This window comes from Pseudopipra pipra, chromosome 1 (genome assembly GCF_036250125.1).
Source record: "Pseudopipra pipra isolate bDixPip1 chromosome 1, bDixPip1.hap1, whole genome shotgun sequence".
Classification (NCBI taxonomy): Eukaryota; Metazoa; Chordata; class Aves; order Passeriformes; family Pipridae; genus Pseudopipra; species Pseudopipra pipra.
In genome coordinates, this window is record NC_087549.1 from 74,016,628 (window position 1) to 74,039,859 (window position 23,232).

At 36.1% G+C, this 23,232-nt stretch overlaps 1 protein-coding gene across 12 annotated transcripts in view; it reads right to left on the reverse strand.

The window, feature by feature from the left end:
- The window catches only part of CTNND2 (catenin delta 2), a 632,676-nt gene that overhangs the window by 305,099 nt on the left and 304,345 nt on the right, over nucleotides 1-23,232 (reverse strand). For 9 of the 12 annotated variants that reach the window (XR_010432020.1, XM_064661566.1, XM_064661477.1 and 6 more), the window contains one exon: nucleotides 2,594-2,686. The exons of the other annotated variants lie outside the window; for them this stretch is intronic. Coding sequence is in view for 8 of the 9 variants with exons in the window: in XM_064661566.1 (XP_064517636.1) it covers nucleotides 2,594-2,686 (93 nt within the window). In the remaining variant the exon portion in view is untranslated. The remainder of the gene's footprint in view (nucleotides 1-2,593; nucleotides 2,687-23,232) is intronic. 12 annotated transcript variants of the gene reach the window in all.

Consider the following 23,232-nt stretch of genomic DNA (forward strand, 5'->3'; position numbering starts at 1 on the left):
TGTTACTTAATGGACAGAGCATAACACAGTCTGTTTCCCTGAAGTCTTTGACCATTCCTCCTGAAATTGTCTAGAATATTATCAATTATATTAAATTTTATTTTGTTACTGAATTCAATTCACACAGACCAACCCCCCAAAACCCATTTACTTTAGTTTTGAATGAACTTAGCCACCTAGAGACAGAACACTTGCTACTGAGCTTCCAGTACCAGCCAGTTCCCTTTAATTTCAGTTCTGCAGACAGTTATTGGTGTAACAGTGAACACAGAGAATCCTTTCACAGTGGAAGCCTGTGAAGCTTTACTGTTCCAAGGAAAAGAATTTGCAGGGCAATATGTATGTGCTGTATTTTATTTAACTTTAAACTTGGAAGCAATAACAGCATTAAGGAAACAAGTATTATGTGATTACCCTGTTCTCAATCTTCCCTTGGTGTCCATTTCATGCCTCTATGTATTCTGGACAGGATACTGGGCTAGATGGACTCCAGTTCTGAATCAATACAATCACTATTTTACTTTTATTTAGAGAAGCTAATATCAAACCAAATTACTTAATTTTGTAATTTATTATTATTAATTAACTAAAAAAAAGGATATTGGTACACAAAAAGAAGGAATTAGCTCAAGGCTGGATTTCTGCTAATAATAGTTCTTTCTTTTTGCTTCAAACCTATTTTTATTTGAGAAAAGAGCTCATTTCCAAAAATTAGGAACCTATACTGGAGCACGTTAGGAATAGAATTAAAGAATTTCACTTTCAAAGGACCTAAAAAGACCATTGAGTCCAACTGCCCAACCACTTCAGGGCTGACCAAAGGCACTGTTCAAATGTCTCTTAAAACCCTGACAGGCTTAGGGCATTGACCACCTCTCTAGGATCCTGTTCCATTGGTTGACCACCAAAATGCTGGTAAAAAAATGCTTCTTGATGCCCAGTCTGAATCTTCCCGGCTGCAGCTTTGAACTGTTCCCAGGTGTCCTGCCACTGGATCCCAGGCAGAAATGCTCAGTACCTCCCTCTCCCCTCAGGAAGCTGCAGAGAGCAATGAGATTGCTGCCCAGCCTCCTTTAAATTTTAAATTTTGCCACTTCTCCACAGTACAGGAGTTTCGATAGCAGTGTACCATGATATTCCTTCAGTCCCAGTGCTAGTATTTGGATCTGATCCAAACCAAACAAGTACCTAAAATAGTATCTGGAAAGAACTTAAGTGCTCAAGAAATGAATCAGAAATAGAAATTAGAGAAATCAATAATGGAGAGGTAGAATCCTCTCTGCCCTGAGGCAACTGAGCAGACTGCTGCCTAAATCCCAGCACAGTCTATCAGTACCCATAAAACTGTTCTTCAAGCATGCTTTATTGACAGCATTGCACAGAAAGTATCATCATGGTTGTCATGCTTTAAAGAAAACAGTACAACACCCTGAAAGATAAAATGAGGTCTACTTTCTTCTTTCTCTCCTCCCTCTTACCCCAACAGCTCAGCTATTAAAGCACTTGTGCACAATGTGATAGAACTAGATATAAAAATTTATTCACTTGCGAGAAATAAAAGCAGTATCTAAGTTGAATGTAACCATCAGGCTATTCCCTGTCTTTTCTGTTGAAACCTCAATCCTGTATAGAAAATAACACAGTATTTTAGGTAAGAAACTCCATTATAAAAGACACCACCACGGTTACCTTCTCTTCACATCGAGTTTTGAAAGATTTCTTCAGAGAAAGAGTACGGACCGTAGCACTCATATAAGGAAAGGCAGTTTCCCAGTGGAACAGAAAAAGCTACTGAAGATCAAGGGCTGAGAGTGAATTTCATGTAAGGTACCTTAAACAAACTGGCCAGCTTTTTGACGTTGGGTAAGAAACATTCAGTGAATTGAGATCGATTCTTTTTCGAGGCACGTAGTTCCCTATGCATTATATTACCACTATAGGAACTTAATCCAACCCGTGGAGACAGTCACCTAAAAATAAGCATTACAACACACCTTTTCAGTATCTTTTTGGTTCTGGTCTTTGGTACCATAATATTAATTTCCAAATAAATATGGCATAATATAAATGAAATTCCTTTAAGGAAATCCACTTCTGTATATGAATATTGCAATAGTTGCTCCTGGGATAGCTAACTGCTAGAGCAGGTAATAAAACACACTAGGAACATGAAGCTCCTCATCTTCTCAATATCAACAAACTGCACAAGGGTACCCCTTCGGCAGAAGACTTAAGCCTTAACATGGAGATCAAGCCAAGCACCACATGCTGACCATTGTTTTAGGTAAATTATATAAAGTATGATCACACTTTTATATGACTATTTCAGCTACAGTATTTGTTCTGTGTTGTCCCTGGTAACTAATAGAAAGTGATTTTCTCTAGGTTTTGAGGGGATGATTCATTTTAAATTCAGCACTTCCTTAGGGAAATAATGCAGACAGAAGCCAGACGGCCTCTATATTGAAGAAAGTGTATTCCATGCAGGAAATTCCCAGTACACACACACAAAGCATGTCTTTCTGTGAAATCACACATCACAGCCCTTCCCAGTTCTTCTCTTCTACAGACTCTTCACATTAGCTTTACTCACCTCCTTCCAAGAAACCCCCCTTCACAGGGCTCTTCACCTTCGCCTCTTTCCATGTAAACAATTCTCTCCTTTTCTTTCCATTCCTTCTCCCCCCTACAGAAAAAAATACAGAGCCAGGATGTTTCTTCTTTCTACTTAGCTAATGGTTTTGCTACTTCGTTTCCTGCAGCTTATGCCTGTTGGGGCCAGATGCAAACTCCTACTGTGCCTCCATAGTGGCATAAAGTCCTCCATAAAACTAACAGAGAATATTCTTAACATCAATATATTGTCTGAATTTTGACAATTGACATATGCAAGAGACTGCATGATAGTCACCTATACCTTATATGTATGTTGTCTTTTATTTCTGCATTCTTCACCAGATGTGTGGACATGAAACATTGCCACAAAACAGGAGAAGATTCTGCAGGAAGCAGGAAAGATTTTGTTGATCATTTTAATGGGAGGATTAAGTAAACGATTTGAGGTGTACACTTAAAAAGCTGAGTTTAATAGCTGTTCAAAAGACTGTTTAAAAGATAATTTTCTGTTGAGAGGAAGGAGGAATAATCATAGGGTAACTTAGGTTTGAATGACTTCTGGCATCATTTGGTCTGGTCCCAACTTAAAGCTGGGCTAACTTCAGAATTTGTTTAGTTAATTCTCTTTTTTTAAGAGAGAAAACAAAATCTGATAGAAGATGAAATTAGAAGAGTTTGGTGAATTTAGATGAGACAATCGAAGTCTGAGAAGGGAGCACAAGTGGCTTTTATAATGCTGCAAGGCTAAAAACTGGGAGAAAAAGAAATAGTCAGGGGAAGCTCACAGGTGGGACAAGAACAAACAAGTTCATACTAGTCATTGAATTTTTTGCTGGAACTTAAAAAAATGTATTGAAACATCACAGAAACAGCCAATCCCCAGTCCCATCCAATTTGAGTTGAGGTGGCAAAACTATACTTGTTCTGCTCTTAGAAGGCTGTTTGGTAAGTTTATTAGAAAGAGCTGATGTTAATTCCAGTTTTGAGGAACTGGACTACAGCTCAGGATGATGCCTCCAGTTCTGTATTTGAAATAACCTTAATCTGTGATGCTGATGACTTGGAGATTGTTACAGAGTAGTATACACATAACTGCATAAGTTAATAACTGATACCACCAGAAACACCAGGCAATACAGAAACACAGGTTTGCTAGAAGCAGTACCAAGAATCACATATGCAAGAAGTGATAAGTGTTAAATTTACATTTCAGTGCATGAACATAAAGGCAGCAGAAAATTATTTCATAACCTAAAATGTTAGATGAATGTAAAGGTAATTGGGCCCGTTAGGTGGGTGCTAAGCAGCTGGATCAACCCATGAACAATTGGTAGTGATTTATGATTATAACTATGGGAGTGAAATTTCTTATTTGTAAACTGTCTGTTTGCATACAGAGTTGACAAATTATCCAAGTAACTAAAATGGCACATGGTAATAACAGCTATTTAGCTATATGGATCACCTTTAATCACATATTTATTACTGAAAATGACTAAAGTTATATTAATTTGAGCTGACAAAAAACAAACATAACCTTTAGACAGATTTGGAGCTTTGCTGTAAGCAGATTCTTTTTATTCTGGCTTTTTCCACCACTAAGGCTCAGAGGGGAAAACGAGAATCAGATCCCTATGAAAATCATAGTTTTTCCATTATTCATTGCCTACCAGAAGAAATACAACACAGGAGACATTACATATGTAAAACCAGGTTCATAGGTCAGACATTTGGTAAAGACAAATGTAAAAAATACATTATATTTTTTAAATTGTGTGCAGCCATTAAAGAGAATATTCCTAAAGAGTAAAAGGATATCTTTGTAGAATTTTGAAGAAAATATCTTCCAGATATCATACTAGTAATACTGAAAGCAATAATATTTTTAATCATATTTATTAGAAGAATATTCCAATACAAAATGTTGGGAAAGTTACTTGATAACCAAACCAATAATTTGAAATTGTTTTGTTAACAAAAGGATGAAATCATCTTTCTACTTAAATAGAGACACCCAGAACATGAAGTTTCACAAGATAAATATTGAATCTTTTAATCTTGATATATGTACATAATCCACGCATTTCAATACTGAATTAAAACTTGGCAAGAGAACTTTGTGATTTCCGGATCCTTTGTGTACTCATGAATAACAAAAGCACACGTCTGAACTTCCAGATTATTATTCCTTTAAGCTGCCAAAAAGACCATCTTTCTCCCCACAAACTTGAGAGACCAAAGCTGAGAATAAATGGGACAAGTAGTGAAAGCTGCTTGTTACTGAATTATTGTAAAATTTTCCAGTGCAAATGTGTCCCTAACCTATTCGAAAAGTGACTTCACAAATATTACAGGTTCTCGTGTTGAAAAAGAATGCAGGAGGCTTAGCTATATGCTTTTATCTCCTGTAAAAATTTAAGAGATGAGTTTATCTGTCACTTATGGCACCACTAAGTTCATATCTCAGAACCATTTAATAGAAGAATTCAACTGCTGAGATAGCTTACTTGTGAAAACCAAATTCTACCTACTGCAATCTCAAAGCACTTCAAATTAGAAAAGTTGTAACACTCTAAAATGTTAAGATTGGGCAGTGATCCTCATTCTGCTCAAGGGGCCATCTAGTACTTTCTGGAGGGGCTGCATAATTATGCAGAAAAATGTTAAACTGTATTAGGTTAAATAAAAGCACTAATTTTCTCTGCTGACTCTGCTGAAAAACCAGACGAGGGAAATGAAACACAGATCTCAAGTAACTACTGAGCTTTACATTGGCAGATACAATCCTTTAAAAGTCCTTTGTTTTGGTGAAAAGGTTGCTGAACCATAGGAAAATTGAGTTCTTGGCCACCTATGCAAATCCCTCTCTAGGATGCCTCAACATCACTTGTTCAAAACAATTCATTAAAATTCTTTCTTTCCCATGCCTGGTAGGTCCAGAATTCAGTTAGTTTTCACTACAGCTCATGCCACTAAGTAATACTTTTCTCTTTGTGCCCATCCTAATCACATGTTCTGTGATCAGAAATATTACATATATATAAAATAAAAGTTACCAGCTTTGCATTTATTTCAGCTTTCTTTTCTCTATTTACACTAAATGAAATTTTGAGGGGTTCTCAACTGAGTTATCTGATAATTTCACTAACTCTGCAATCTCTTTCTCTTCAAGTATCTTAATCTAGGTTTAAAAGCTGATTGTAAAATTGAGAATTTTATATTATTTCTTCAGTGCATCTTGGAAACAGTCCAATCAAAAAGCTAAATCTGTTCTCACTGGCAAAACAGAGCTAATATGAAAAGCGAGGAAAAGGATTTTTTTTTTGTTTTTTTGTCTGTGAATATGAATCACATAAAATCTGTTCTGGATTTAACAAAATTAATTTCTCACAGTATAGAAAGGCTAAAGCTCATGGTTGAAAACAATAAGTTTGCTTAAAAAAACAATGATTTTGTGGCCATTTTGAGGAAGAACAGTATTTGCAAGTGAGCTTAAGGGCAGTCAGTGTCAAAAGCAGGGACAGATTCTTATTCCTTATCATGTAGCAAAAACCCCTGCTCAAAGGAGGGTCAATGAGCACTAGCTGGGAGGTATTACTCATTTTCAATTGTTAAAACTGTATCCAGATCATAATGGTTTTTTCATTTTAAAGAATACAATGAGTATGCAAAAAGCTTATAAAGAAAACATGAAAAGACCACTGCTAAGCAAAATTTTGAGAATCCCAATTTCAACAATTTTTTGTACTGAACGGTATAGTTCAACAAAACACTGTACAGGACAACTGGATAGTTTTGACTTCAATACTCACCAGCTTTGCAGTTAGGATGGATTGGAATAGAAGTGATCTCCACAGAGAAAAACATTATATCTGCCCTGTTTTCAATAAGAATGGTGTTCTTCTCAGGGATCATGGTTAAGGAGAATTTGCATAATACAGTATTCTCTACGTCTCACAATTCACTATATCATTCCTAGTCCAAAACTGAAGTAAACAGAGGTAATCCCAGATTTTGTTATTCTATCAAGCTGGGGGTTGCAATTTCTAAACAGACATTACAAAGTAATGTAATTATTTAAGAAAGCAGGAAAAAATCAAAACCAACCACAACTCAAGCCTAGGCTGACTTCCAGAGGTAAAGATTTGCTAATTCAAATTGAAATGGTTGAAAGGAAAAGAAGTAAATGCATTTGATTTTATTAAGGTGTCACGCAGCACATAATTTCTTTCACAGAGTAAAAAAAGGAAAAGTAGATCTAATATATCTGGAATTCCATTGGGCATTTAACCCATTATCAGATGACATTGCCAAGTTAATAGCTTCAAAACTAAAGTGAGAAACAGTACAAGATTCGAACATTGGGCACAAAAAAGGCCAGACAAGAGACAACTGGTGGGGTTAAACTGAAGCTAAGCTAAACTGAAGAGGGAAACAATGGAAAATTAGTCAAAAATCAGTCTTGGAGGAATACAGTTTTTCAGAGTAGCATGCAAGACAAATTCAGTCAGTTTAAAAATGAGGCAAGATCAGTACCTGAAATGTATTAAAGAAGTTTTCCAATATCAGATAAGATTGGACTTTTTGTTTCTCAGGTTAATTCCAGCCTCATCTTACCATGAAGTGGCTTTAATTTTTTCAGGAAATTGTTTCAGGAGATTGAAAACTATCTTCATTCTCCTTGTGCAAGTACTTTTTTTTTTTTCCATAATAAAAAAAAAAAAAAGGAAATTGCTTTTGACCAGGTCACTATAAAAAGTAGAAACTCTGAAAATACTTTATAGTCATCTATAAAATAGAATTTATAATAACAATACATCTTCAATTACTCATAAATAAGTCTTTAATTAACTTTTCCACAATATGCTGCCAATAATATAGGCAAATGGAGAGATATTGAGGAAAGGTTTACTATAATTACCACTACATGCATAAAACATTAAGTTAAAGCATTATTTGGTCCAGTACATTTGTTAATTTCTATTTCACATGGAAACTTTTTCTGTAACTGAAAGAGAAAAAAATAGGATAGCAAAAGAGTAGACACAAAGCTACATTAGAAACATAGACATTTGTTGCCATAAGCACCACAGTATATGAACATGTTCCATCTGCACATTGCAACATATTTTCATCTTTCAAGATGACAAATACAAGTCAGTTTTAATTTCAGATTCCAGGCTTCAAGGGAAATAAATGCCTCTATTCTCAGAAAAAGCAGCTCTTCATCTATGCATATGTACATATATGTATACATGCACAGAGGTACTCAGACATAGCATTGACCCATTTGAGTAAAACAATAGCATCACAGAACAGACCTTACAGATAACCTAGTTCCAACCCCCCTGCTATGGGCAGGGACACCTTCCCCTAGACCAGGTTGCTCAGAGATCCACCCAGCCTGGCCTTGAACACTTCAAGGGATGGGGCCTCCATAGCTTCTCTTGACAACCTGTTCCAGTGCCTCATCACCCCCACAGTAAAGATTTTCCTCCTAACAACTATTTTAAATCTCCAGTCTTTTAGTTTAAAACCGTCCCCCCTTGTGGTGTCACTATCTGCCCATTTAAAAAGTTGCTCTCCCTTTTTTTATAAGCTCCCTTTAAGTACTGAAAGGCTGCAAGGAGTACTTGAAAATCATGTATCTATGTACTAATCTTTATATTAAATCTAATGTTATATATGTATATATTTAAGAGCCTGAAACAAAATTTGGCATTTATAAACATTCAAATGATTTCTTGACATACTTATTTACAAAAGTTGGTATTTTAATCATCATTATGTCAATATCATTTTGTAGCTATTCATATTCTATCTAAAACTAAATACTACTAGGCAAATTGCATGTAAAGTTTAGGTGGGGCACACTAATTGTGGCCAGAAGTTTTCTGTCCTATTTTTCTTAAGTCACTGTTTTCACCACTGACAGAAAAATTTACAAACATGTTATTCTGCAGCACTGTAAGTCCAAAACACCTTTAATGTTTCCATATTACATGTAAATACTGCCTTCTCAAGATTCACATGCGCTATGAATTCTGCTTTACACTAGCAGAAGCACTTTCAAGAATTAATGTATAATGAAAAGAGCCTACACAAGAATACAGGTTCCACTCCATCACTGAGTGACTCCCCCGTGTGCCAAGTCAGTGCCAGGCAGCTGCAGACAGAGCTGGAGACATTGATAAGAGGTGAGCTCTGTGTGACAGCCAACACCATCACCTGCCTTGTTAACAGGTGACCTGGTGCTGGGCAGAATCCAAAAATACCAAAGCACATGAGTGAGCATATCATCTGCAGTAAGGAAGAAGGATCAAGGATTTCCCAGTATATCTACACGAGGAAAAATTCCTCTACGGCAGATGGTGTTTGTAGAAATGGTGGCTTGACTGCCTAGTAAATTCCTGTCCACCCCAATCCAAAACAACAGGGTCCTCTGACAGAATTCCAATGTTGCTGCTAACTGCACCTGTACTCAAAGAGCTATATTTCTGAAAACATTTAACATGAGTTATTTGGGGTTATTTTAGATTTTTTTCTGGTTCCTTTTTTTTAGAACTATTTTCCCCTCCTCCCATCTCTTGCCTATTACAAAAAGCATTAACTGAACTTATGATGAGACCAAGCACACTGGAATCTCAAATACTATTTATCCAATGAATAAATATATTTATCACAAAAAAATTAATGCATCCTTTTATTTCTTCCTAAACAGATTTTAGGTTCAGATTTTACTCAAATCAGTAGGAGTTGAAGAAGGTAGATTACTACACAAGTGAGGTTGTCCATAAAACATGATAGTAAAAATGTTGATATATTAAGTAACTTGAATCCAAATATATGAAGCAGGTATATTTTGAGTATGTCAGTACTTACATTAGACACATAAATTTGACTTCTGTATACTTAGAGTCAATGCAGCTTGTAAAAAAACAGGTGGCCTGTTCTGGCTTGTACAGTGTGCTCAGCACTACTGTCAGTGTCCTCCTAACCAGGACATCATAAATAAGAAGGCCAGGCCTGGTTGCATTTAAAATCCAGCCTCAAACTGTATTGCACACAGGAAAAAATGAAGGTGAATGTAACCTCCATTTTTACTTTGAAATTGTGAAAATATAACCTGGAATCACTGAGTCAGCAGAAACAGCAGGCCATGATACCATCGTCTCAAGGTTGAACTACATTTTCAGTGACATTTAAAAGGAAAGGGTTCTTTCAACTTCTTCAGCAGCAGAGGGCAACAGGACACGTGGCATCACTTGAAAGGCAACTGAAACTTGTGACAACAAGCCTACCTTCAGTGCAATTCACTCTTCAGAGCTCTGACACAAGGTATGCATGTGACAGATAGGGCAACCTTTCTCTCAGCTGCAGAACAGTCTGCCAAGCACAGACATGTCATAACCTAAAGTGAAGGGCTATCTGACATAAGACGGCCACCTTCCCTTTCTTCCTTCAAGCTCTTTATAAGTTTATATCTGAGCAAAGAATAACCTAAGACTTCCGGGGGGAAAAAAAATTAAATTAATTCCTTGTCAGTCTATAACTTGCTCAGGACATTTGACATAGTTACTGTGTGTGGCAAATTCAACTTTATGGGGGTAGTGGACCTCATAGTTATTCTCAAGTTTTCACTTTCTTCCACAGGCTCAAGCTTATCTGTTAACACAAACGAATTTGTGACCTATTATCTTATGAAAGCCTTGACCACCCGAGTGAGTCTGTAAAAAGCCCTCACCTATGATGATAGGGATTATACTCGCCCTGAATTCACCCTTCTTTCTCTCCATATCCCCAGTTGCCCTAATCCTATTTTACATCTTAAATGCCCCTGGCAGGAATGTCCAACTGTCAGCTTCCGTACTGCTCTACTGCAGTGCATGTTACCTGTGTCTTAACTAACTGCATCAGAGCCATCAACCAAGGGCAACCACAGCACAGATATTCCACTATTGCCAATACTTTTCTTAGCCTATCACATTTACTTCAAATAAATTTCCATTTCCTTCCTGTTCAATGACAAACTGAACGTGGATAAAATGTTCTGCATTAGAGTGTCAAATAATAGTGCTTTCCCTACTTGAACTTTTCTCAGGCAAATAGAGCAATAAAGGGTCAGCACAGCTTTGTTGGTCCCACTTGTGACATATGAACCAGCAGCTGGTCAACTTGCCAGCCATACTCTTTGGCTATGAAAGTCACAGGCTACTAAACCTACCAGATAAGTATTTTCCCTACAAATTGGTCACATCTATGTAGCAAGTTCTAGACGTACTTACAGGAGGAAAAATATTTGAATAATTCTATAAGACTAGAATATAGTGCAAACAGTAGCTAAGAGGTTTATTTTGGTTTCATTTATTGATTTATTTAATTTATGAAGCTACCATCACTGCATACATCACAGTATGAATAATATTTAAAATTAATTTCACCTTATAAACATTCTAGGAATAAACAATTTTTTCTCTCCTTCTCTGACTTCCAGGTTTAAATTTTAGTCCACCATTTTATCAATTTTCAGCTTTAAGGTTGTGAGTAATACTTTGATTTTTATACAATTGGATAACTGGATCCACAGCTGTCAGGACAATTATGGCCAAGACCTTTTTAGCCCGAACAAAGCTACAGAAATGTTTAAATAGAGCCTACTTAAATGAATAACCAATAAACTAATATTCCTGATAAAAATAACAAATCTCCAAGAAGTCAGATATTGGAAAGGTTTTTATCGTCCATTAAGTGTTATGTCCAAAACTGTGAACTACTGTGTAGGATACAGATTAAATACAGAAGCAGTAATTTCATGACATTACTATGTCCTAAATTTTCTCTAAAGCAATGCATATAAAGACATTTAAACATAATGAGCTACATACTTTACTTCAGAATCAAATACAGATATCCGTAAATTTAAGAGAGGTTACTTGTGTGAGGTAGAAGGGGCACATAGTGAAAACCAGAACCACGTGCTAGAGGTTACTCTCTTTTCAGCAAGCCAGTCCCTAAAACAATACATTAGGTGCTCAAAATGAAGTCACAATATGGCCTTGCATCTGAAAATCCTGCATTTATATAACTAGATTCACCTAAGTTTCCATGTCCAAGAACCTTTACCTCTGAACCACTGTTCTGGACCCGCTTGTCAGGTTACAGGAAACTAAGAAATGGTCTTCTGTTATTTGTGTATGCATGTCTGTCCTGGTCTTCAGTTGTTTGTGTACAGCACATCTATCACCTCTCTTCATCAATTCAATAGAATGGCAGCTCAGTGAAAATACCACAAGAATTAGTATCAGTGTGGAGATGAACATTTTGAGCATCATAACTTAACTATGTAGATGATGGGACAGAGTGGAACCTCAGCAAATTTACAGATGATGCAAAATCATGAGAAGTGTTTGAGAAACCAGAGGTTTGTGCTGCTATTTAGATAGATCTCAAGAGACTGAAGAAATAGCCTGACAGAAACCTCATGAAGTTCAACAAGGGGTTGGGGAGGAACAACCTCATGCACCAGTGTAGGCTGGGGTCCAACCAGCTCAAAAGCACCTTTAGAGAGAAGGACGTAGGGGTCCTTTTGGGTAATGAGTAGCATATTAGCCAACACTACAACTTTGCAGTAAATGGTGGCCGACAGCACCTCACTGCCAGTGAGCTGAGGGATGTGATCCTTCCCCTCTGCTCTACATGGGTGAGGCCACACGTGCTGCACAGTGGCCAGTTCTGGGCTCCCCAGGACATAAGATACACAGACATCCTGAAGTGAGTCCAGTGAAAGGCCACAAAGGTGACAATTAAACTTGAGTCTTTGCCATACAAGGAAAGGCTGAGAAAGTTGGGAAGACTTCAAGAAGAAGAGGTTTAGAGGAACCTTACCAACGTATATAAATACCTGATGGAAGGGAGCAAAGAAGAGAAAGCCAGGCCTCTCAGTGGTAGTGAGAGAATAAGTGGCAATGAGCACAAATAAACATAGAAGAAAATCCACTTTAACATGAGGATTTTTTTTTTTTTACAGTTAGTTACTAGAACAGCTTAGTCAGAGAGGTTGTGGTGTCTCCATCTTCCAACCCCACTGGGCACAACCTTGAGCAATCTGATGAAAAGTACAAAATAAACAAATAAATTAACAAAAATGATAAAAGATCATTGTCTTCAAGGTTTACAAACAACTTTCTGGCCATGTACAAAAAGAGAAAGCATGAACTTTCTCTGTCGAGAAAGTAAAGCATGAACTTTAAGTGCAGCCCTCTGCACTTAACCACTGCAGCTGTTGTAGAAAAGCTGAGCTTACCTAGCTGGCTTCTTATCAGGCACAATACAAACTTGAAAATTAAAAAAAATAGACACCAAGACTGCCTTGTCTTTTCTGTAATTTTCACTATTTCTGCTCATTCCAGAGGCACTGAAAGCAAAAGCTGATGTGGATTTGCAAGGTGCTGGTGTCATTGTTAAACAACCTAACAGGATATCCTTTGACAGTCTTTGACTCTCAAGCCTTGGCCTGGTCCAGTTCTTGGTTCCCCAGCAGATGTCCCTCAGCAGTGAAGAAGCTTGGTCCTCCATTACTCATTCGAGAAGTCTGCAAAGTTTGCAAATTCCCCCTGTCCTGGTTTCCCCTGGCTGAAGCTGAAGTGCTATCTGTCCCAGCCAACACATGTATGTAGCTGTACATCATAAGCAGTTAATGCACAAAACTGCACTTCCCTTTAGAATACAGGGGTGTTACTGGCAGCTACAGCACTCTCTGACTGCCTAACAATATATGGCTTCATTTTGATCTAGTCCTGAGGATGCATACACGGAAAAAAAAAAAAGTCAAGTAAGTTATCTTTATAAACCTGCTCCCTTGCTGTTTGCTATCACAACTGGAGACCTAATTAAGGAGACTCTGTATGATTATTTTTTAAATTAAAAATATTTTGAAGACAACACAGACATATTTTCCAGAAGATAGAAAGTGATGTTCACATCTGCAAAAATAAAATACAAGCATAAACAAATCTTAAAAAAGAATCCGAATAGAACCCACTGTCCTGGAATTCAGGTTCTTTTGAATTTCAGAACTCAAATGGATGATTGCCCCATCGTCTAATGGTCAGCTGGAAGAAATGAATATTTGATTTAAAACTGAGAAGACATCCTGAAAATAAGAAATGGTTGCAACTCTCAAAAACCCTTGCCAGCACATATCAACTTAACTGGATCATAAGCAAGCATCGGAAATACCACTTCTATTTTCAGAACATCATGAATCCAGGATGAAAGCTGGGTTCCTCCCACATCTAAATTGCTCAGTAAATCTTATATTTCAAGAACAGTCTCATGAGAAATGTCAATTTTGTGCTAACTGCATTCTGCAAATATTTAAATTGAGAGATGTACAAAAAACAAATAAGGAAGGTATCTTTTAAACTGAGGATGCATCTTGGCCAAGCAAGAAAAACATTTAAGCCATGATCTACAGGTTAACATTCAGTCCAGACTGAGTTGGGAAAGGATGTTTTTGCACACCCTTAAGATGTGTCAAAAATAAAACATTTCACATGAGTAAAATGCTTAATTATGAAGCTATGTGATACTACAAAATAATTACAGTTGGAACTTGGGGAAAAATTAATGGACAGATGGTCTCTACTTACTCTGAAAAGTAAAACAAAAATAAAAAAAATATGATGATTCTAATCCCTGCACAGCAAACTATTTTTAAATTCCAGATTTTTGTGATGCATTTAAAAAATAACCTGTTCAAATCAGACAGACACGGAAAATGAAAATCTTGTCCAAATTTTCTGCAAATGTTGATTTCAGTTAAAATTATCATTACCTGACACTTGTACTATTAGAAATCTTTTCTTCCATGAAAAGTGTGACACCAGCACTCTCATCAGAACAAGAGTTGCTGCCAAACAGCATCTTTTATATATGAGTTATGCCAGTATAGAAGATAAAAAATTTACAACTCTGAAACAAACTATCTTATCATTCAAAAGAATCAAAATATTCCATGACTGAGTTCTAAATCTCAGAACTAAATTAATACCTACCATGTCTTTAAAACTGCCTGATTTTTTATAGCTATGTTCTTCTAGTGCACTGAGCAGGACACAGGCAGACGATAGGATAAGGATCTCTTTTTTATTGTCTAGATTGGAGTCCAAATTGGAAAGGCTGCTTTCTCAGCTAGCTGGCCTGTGGATTAGAATTGAGTGGGTAGTTTCACTTCAATGTTTCTGCAGATAAAAATACTAATAATTAAAGATAGGCACCTTGTTTATTAGTCTTAGTTCAGTACAAGGCAGACCTAGAGATGATCTCTGTCTCTATAATAAGACATCCTAGCATATATTCTTGAAAATAAGCAAGCTTACCAAATAGTACCTGAATATTTAGAGCATTTTAGTCTTTCCTGTACTTAATATCCTCTTTATGAAGTCGATATATTTCTCTTGTTTCTAGATATTTGTGATGCATTAGGAGAAATCAGAGGCAATTACAGCAGATATTCTGAGTTTGTAACTGGTATCAAATAACAAAGGCCAAACTCCGAGTGCTACACAATAAGTATTGCTGGTAGAAAGGCTTCTCTAAGAAGTCCAGATAAAGCCACTGAAGATGCAAACACTGACCTTCTCTCACTTGCAAAATTTTGTCAAATCATCATGAGAGTGCATGCAGAGCTGTACTTAAATGTTTAATAATGACGATGGCAACACTGCAAGAAATAAAAGAATAAGGGTAGAATAAGCGGTTCCAGAGTTAACTTAACAGAAAAAAAAAGCTTCTTCTGCAGAGATGTATAGATACTAAATAATACAAGTGGTTATTGAATGTTATTTTATTTTTAAAATATCTGAAGGCATTTTATAGCATAATCATTATGAGGAGGCCCAAGAGAATTTTGGCTAAAAAAACTCAAACTGCCTAATCAAGTGCAAAATAATATACATAGTCTGAAGGAATGTTTTTAAATGGAAACAGAGGAATATTTTTTGGATAACTTTACTTATTACCCAGTATTTCTTAAGCTGCACCTGAAAATGCTGTAACATATACATTAGCTGAAGCTATTTCATTATTTGCTCTACAGAACTCATGTCTCTCCTTTGGTGTCATTTCCTGGATTAAAAGATTAAGCTCTGAAATTTGTATTGGAAATAAATGCTTCAACAGGCAACTTTGGACAGGGCATGAATCTTGTACTTCCTTGTCAGCTAGAGAGAACAAACTCCTAGAAGTTTGTGGTAAATTAAAACTCTAAAGGGAAGATGCTAAACTCTGCCAGTGTTCAGAAGTATTTCCTTAAAGCTAAGTAACGGCGAGATATATTATCACTGTATGTCTTATACACGAAACTCACAAAATTGGCACTTAAAAGAAACTACATGCTGTTTTACAAAGGCAAAAGGCCATCCACTGAACAGTCAACAGCAAGCACATACTGAAGTCTCAGAGCTGTTTTCTCCTGCTCCTACCTCTGAATATATATACTTTTAAATTATTTATTGTGAGTACCATATAACTTAATCAGGCTAATCACCATCAAGTATCGCAAAGTGCTGTGATGCTCTATTGTTCTTTCCTTATGAACACATTCACCAGGAAAAATGAAAGGGATTGCAGGTAGAGTTCCCAGCAATGTGAACTACATGCAAGCACAAATACTTTAATTTTCACATTGTTTTTGTGCTAGAGCTATAACATTGACACTTGCATCATCTACATGCTTACAGTTTCTTAACTATTTTGGACAATTTCACATAAAAGTAAGAATGGTACCTCACCCTGTTAAATTGACAAAATTGTGATGGTATTTTTTTGATGATGGACAAAAGAATTCAATTGAAAAAGGAGAACAAAAAGTCCTGGCTTTATTATAAATGACTGTAACAACTGTCAATGTCAAATACAGCATTACTTACCAGACTTGGCAAAGATATGCAAATCTTTGTATTTACTGTTTGAGGGGATCATCCACCCTATCAGCAGCCTTCCAGAGAAGTCCCCAGACCCTTTCATCTCTAGATTTTATACTGTGTGGTAATCCAAGCCATATGTCTCCTACCTACATCTCCTCAGCTGAACTCCTGAACAGAGCAGTCAAGTAAGGAGAGCCTGCTTAGGTCTGTGACTCCTTCACAACTGATTCTTCAGTGTAACTCAGTCAATCAGTGAATAGTACTACAGGTTGTAGGAATTGCTGAACTCACTGACGTGTCTCTTTGTCAAGCCTCGTATAGAAAGTATGGTCTCCTGATACTATGTCTAATGATTAAAAAAAATGGGAGCTGAGCCCCTCTCCCCTCAGAACTGAACACTATCGCAAACATTTTGAACATCCTGCACACCTGCTGGCACATTAAAAGATACAGAAACAGATTTGTCTCAACTAAAAAGTAGTACTTAGCACTTCTCTGATTTGAATGTGAGCGTCTAATATATTATACAGTCCAAACTGTTTAACAATTTGAATAATGAAAAGGAGAAGATTGTGGTTTTTTAATAGAAACAAAAATTTAATACAGGAAACCCTACATTCAGTTAATAGGTTAATTTATTCCAGCATCTTATAAAAAGAACTGTGAATTATTTATAACAGATAGCCAATCTGTAAGCAACATCTTACAAAGCATGTGAAGGTCAGTTACAGTAATTCTGATAGTGGTTCATTTGTTTATGATCTCAAATGCTGATTCCAAAACCCTGCTGTCTAAACAAATTTCAAAAAAGTTCAAGGTTAATCACTCACACAATTCACCCTCAGAAACTGTTAAGACTCAATGAAATTTAAACCATACAGTCCAATTAATAACTTATATTTAAGCCTGTATCATGGTAAGACACTTTAATAATTGTAAACATACCAACCACATGTACACTTAGCATGTAATATTTTACAAAATACAACTTCAACAAAATCTACATCTCAGCTCCATGTACATGCAAACCAAATTATTGGTACAACTCAATGAAGAACTCTTGAGTTCTCATCTTCTTGCCTCATCGGGTTCTTAGAAGATGTAGCTACTTTGTTCACATCACTTGCAGCCTAATTATTAGACTATATCTTGGTTCAAACTCCAAATTGCTTTAGAAAACTCCAGCCAAAAAAAAAAGAAAGTATATTGTTCTAAGCATAAATTTTAAAGAAAATCATGCCTGAATAACAGCCATGGAAGCTGAAATTCTGTTGTGGGGTTCTACAACAAGAGCCAGGATAAACAACTGCAGACTGAGATGTCTGTGCTTTCCTCACACTGAGAAGACAGATCAAAACTAGATGAAAGAATTTTGGAAATGTTTTAAAATTTTTGCTTTAGCCTACCTTATTATTCTTCCACTTGCTGAAATTATTGGTGGGTCTATTTTTTCTTTGCATTGACCAAGAGCTTTTCCCAAATGTCAGTCAATAAAAATTTACCAAGAATGGGTATTATCAAATTAATTTGATTGCCTCCCTAGATCTAAAGTTTCACTTTTTTAAAGTAATGGCAGATACAGTTTACACTATGCTATTTTGATTAATATTTTCAGTTAAAAAGTAGGACTGGTTAGAATCAAAGCACATGTAGAGAAATGACTGATATCTTCAGTAGCAAATGAAGACAGCTGTGGAACAGCTAACACTGTTTTCATTGATGAGCTGGAATGAAGTATTACATGATTTTATAAAGCTTGCTGATGACTGGAATTGGCAAAATTGTTAGACGTAAAGAGAACAAGCAGAAAGACTGATTGTGATTACTTTCCTAAGTATAAATGTGTTTTATTACAGCCAAAAGAAGAGTAATTCATTAAACAACAAGGAATTCTGGTCTTCCCTGAAAAATGGAGAGTGTATCTCAGAAAAAAAGCAAAACACGATTTTAGGTGTCATGGTTAAATATCTAGCTAGTTGAGAGTCATATGCTGTGGCAGAAAGAGCAAATATAAAGACTTTGGATGTAAAAAGAGCATAAAAATAATGGAGAAAATTCTATTTAAGTAAAAGCCTTTCAGAAACATTCTTGATATTCAAATATTGCTTACAGACATCAAATTCAAAAGGAGTCGTTGAAAGAACTGGAGAAGAAATGAAGAATACTACAAATTAAACTGATGAACATACCTCTGTATGACCTGTATAGGTCTTAGTTTGATCAGTGAATCAAGAAGATTGAGAGGTTGTCTGATTACAATATATATGAAACTTTCTCCCAGACAAGGCACTAGGGTTTTCTTCTAGTACAAAAAGCAGAAGGGGAGAGCATTACAATAGCAAACTCTTCTTTTGAAAATATCTGACATAAATATTCAAGGGCACTAATAGACTCTCCATCCCTTAATGCCTGTAAAACAAGAGTTTACATTTCTCTGAAAATTATGGTGAAGTAAACACACCTTACTGAAATACATACAGGCTGACTGAAATTAAATGACTTAAGTGAGAGGTCAGATCTGAACACCTAAAGGGTCATTTTTGTCCTTGAGACTTTTAAAGACTGCACCCAATTTACACCTGTGTTAACAGGAAAAATAGTCTATCCGTGCACAGAATTAAGTGATTATGCTGGAAATCAGAAAACCAAGGGCAAAAGTTATATATTGTTTTAGACATTGATATGTAGTAAGTAGATTCTTGAACTCCAATAGCATCCATCATGTGCAGATGACCATGGCCTAGACTTCACATTCAACTTGTTTCCTGCATCTCCTCTACTTACCCTATCAGAATTCTACTCCACTTGAAAAAAAACAAAACTCTGTCTTTAGGATCAACTAAGTGCATAAGAAAGGCAATTAATGTGTAAAGCATAGTGCACAATTGCTCTATGAATGCCAAAACAAGCTAGACCAACTTTATAAAAAAGGTCAGTTTCTGCTCTATAAAGTATCAAAATAACGTGATGATGGGTGAGGGAGGAGGAAAGAGGTAAGAAAAAGAAAAAGGGGTGCCATGAAGTGCCCTTTCTTATGTCACGTAGGCTGTCTTCCAGTTCTATGAGACTGTCTTCCAGTTCTCATTATCAACCTTCTCTGTAACCATCAGAGAATGCTTTCAGTTTTATTCAGTGACCATGACAGAGTATAAGGACACATTCTAACTTTTGCAGCCCCCTCACAAACACAGCAGATATCTGATCCAACAACTAGGTGAACTGAAAATTACTTTGGACCTTAGCAACCCTCTTTTCTTAACTCTCCACAAAAAGTCTTACACAAACAACAATGCATATGTTGGATTCCTTAAAGTCTCGTATGTATTTGTGTAAGAGGTTTAGACTACTTACATCAAGTTTTCTTAATTCTCAGCTAGATAAAGAATGAATAAATGTTTTCAACTGTCATAGGCAAACATGAATTAATGGGAAATGACGAAATAATGATAAAATAAGGTGCTGAAATTCATAGATACAGATAGGGTGTTTATTTTTATTTCTGATTTCACTTAAATCATTATTACAATCACAAACACATAGATTTGCTCTTCCATGTAGCTCATGAAATTGGCTGGATGATTACAAAGACATAAAGATGAAGTGCACTACAACGGATTAGTCTAACACTTGATTGGTTTCAGATAGCTGCAGGGCTTTGACAGCTGATACTTGGCAGATGTGCTTCCATTTTAATACTGTTTATCTCCAAGTGATCTGCTTCAAGGCATTCGGTCTTTTATTTGGAAAGTGTGATTGTCTTCTGTAGGATCAGGCTAACCCTATGTAACCACTAGACTGCATGCACTGAACTAGAACTGTTAACTGTACAAAAACTGTAGACTTAGCTTGTAAAACCTTAAAAACAGGATTCATAAGGATAATTAATCTTTTGACATCTGGCTCAAATGCTAAGGTTTAATAATTTACAAGTTTTGGTTTTCTTTTTCATGCTAAATATTTGTGTACTGTCACATGAGCATTCTTCTCTTTGATGTTCTTTCTGTGAGAGCTACTATAAACTTTCTGGTTATTCCTCCTCTCAGTGTAGAAAAAGCTGGTGGGAGAAGGAAGTTACCATTCATTCTCATAAGCCTGCTCACTCTGGAACTGCTCTCTTAAACAACTAAAATAATTTCTTAGCTAATTTATTCTTACCCACACAAACCTAGGTATACTTGCAGGTAATGGTCACAGCTCTATATTGTCCTGGATTTCAGTAAAAGATGTGTTTGTCTAAGTTACAGTTTCTTTTTTTTTCTAAGGGCCAAAATGCCACTTGGATATTCTCCAAGTTAGACACTTGTGCGTGTTGCCACTAGCACACTAGCAGTGATGTGTAAGAAAGATCACGTCCACGGCACCATGGCTGACGATTACAAGAAAAAACATAAACTTTTTGAAAAGAAAGCCTGTTACTTTTAAAAGAACACACTGTATTTTATAGATAAAAAGCAGTTAAAATCCTAACAACTATGCTAGGACTAATATTTTTTACAGTAATACTACTTTAAATTCTGTAAGACACATAATTCTAAGCTCTTTTACTTGAAGGCATCCTGGATGGAGGCTAGAAACTTGCATCTCCCTGCACCATTCCTACTGAACAATTTTCAACAGTTTCAGTTACACAAACCTATTCTTATCTTCCCATAACCAAAGGTCCACTGCTTTTTTTTAACACCAGTGATCAGAGAAATGGCAAGATATCTTTCAATTTATATTTTTATATTTGTTTACCTTAAAAAAATTAACTTTTAGCAAACACAGTGTTGGTGATAAAAGAAAAAAATAAAAATAAAAGCTTGACATTTTAAGGCTGATGTCTCAGTCCTTGAAACTACAGTACAAAAACAGGTCTGGAAGCACAGATGGAAGTACAGGTACCTCCCCAGCTGTCAGAATAATGTTCCTTGACCTCTTTCCACTCTAATGGATCTTCAGTTCTGTGTATAGTAGAACAGCCATTACACGTAATATAAAAATAAATCTCAGCACTGTCATTAGAAAATTTTCCTAGTAGACTTGGGTCTCGTACATTTTCTACCTCAAGCATTGAACCCCTTTTCTGATGGCCTTTTGGACATGAGTGGAAGATATTTGGTACATTTTTTAATATACAGGAAAAAATTTAGGCCAGCATGCCTCAGGTGGGCAGAGTTGACCTCCTGCAGTGATGGACTGAAAACGTGACTTGATGTGTACAGCTGTGTTTAATATGCTGTGAATTCAGGTGATGCCACATTCAGTATGCTGACTGTTTCAGATCACACTGATAAACTCTTAACCTCATGTGTTTTAGTTCACTATTACAGTAAATTAAAGACAAGTTATGTCCACGGTAACCAGCACTTAAACTCTTTGGGGCATAATGCACTTGAGAAACACTCCAGGCATAACGAGTGCCTGAGAGAGCACTAACTTCCCTGCTCTAATGCATCGACCCGTCCAAACCACAAATGCTGGAGATGAGCTCAGAGAGCCTTACATACATGGCACTGAAGGTAACAAACATGAGCTGCAATCAAATGTAACCACAGTACAAACTATGTATCTTTCTGTGATTATTGAAAACAAAGGTTATGATTTTACTATGTTGACCTTAAAAATATTTGGCTACGTGGCCTCAGGATAACAACTTATCCTGAATTTTTAATTATGCTATTTTTTGGACACTGAGATTTATAAAAAAACCTGGTTTAATATCCTTTGAGTGTTTAATGACAAATCTTAAAGCCAAAACTCCATTTTTAAGGAGATAAAATTCCTGTCATCCCTCAAGATTTTATCAAAGCTGTAGGATTTGACCCTGAGATAATAGATGTCAGAAGAGATATGTGCACAAATTTTTAACACAGGAAAAGAAGACAGGTTTGTCCATGACAGCTAGGCAGAACCAAATAAACAGATCACCCCTTAAAGGTATTTCAAGAATTAAAATGGAAAAAGAAAGAAGAAAACTTTTATTTTGCTTTAAATTACAAGTTATAAAACATTACACTTACATTTATGACCATTATACAATCAGGAACCATACATCGTGTCTCAAACTTGTGTGTTCTACCAGTGTGACAGTTCTTGCATTAGCTGCTTACTGTATTTAAGGTTCTGTGTCAATGCAGTGTTTAGACAGCAGCAGATGGGTCATCCAATTTATGTTAAAGGAAACTTTGGGAAGAGTGAGTATGTTTGACTTGATTCTTTCAAAGCAGTATTTTGGTGTTATTATGTATATTTTGGATAACACATTCCTTTTCTATCTAAAATTTCTTTACAGGTGGACCCTATTTAATTTTTACTTGGTTTTCCATTGTGGTAGCGATGTTACTAGAATTTAAATCCTTAGCAACTTTGGCAATCATAAGACTAAAGAACTTTTTTCTTTCTAAAGTGTAAACGCATTAATATGATGCGCTGTGACTTTAGCCTTCAGCACAAAAATATACAAAGGTCCTGAACTTGAAACAGTGTTAAAAAGTCCTTAGAATTTAAAATCTCCTGTTGAATACCTTTGTGATTACAGACGGTTGAATGCAGATAATGAATATTTGATTCCTGTTTAATGCTTTATACTATGCATTCACCTGATGGTTAGTTATATTATTTTTGCCAAAAGGATGCTTCATCATATGTCCCCAAACTGAAGCAATAACAAGTTTAGGGCAACTACTAATGCTGCTGTTTCTTCTAT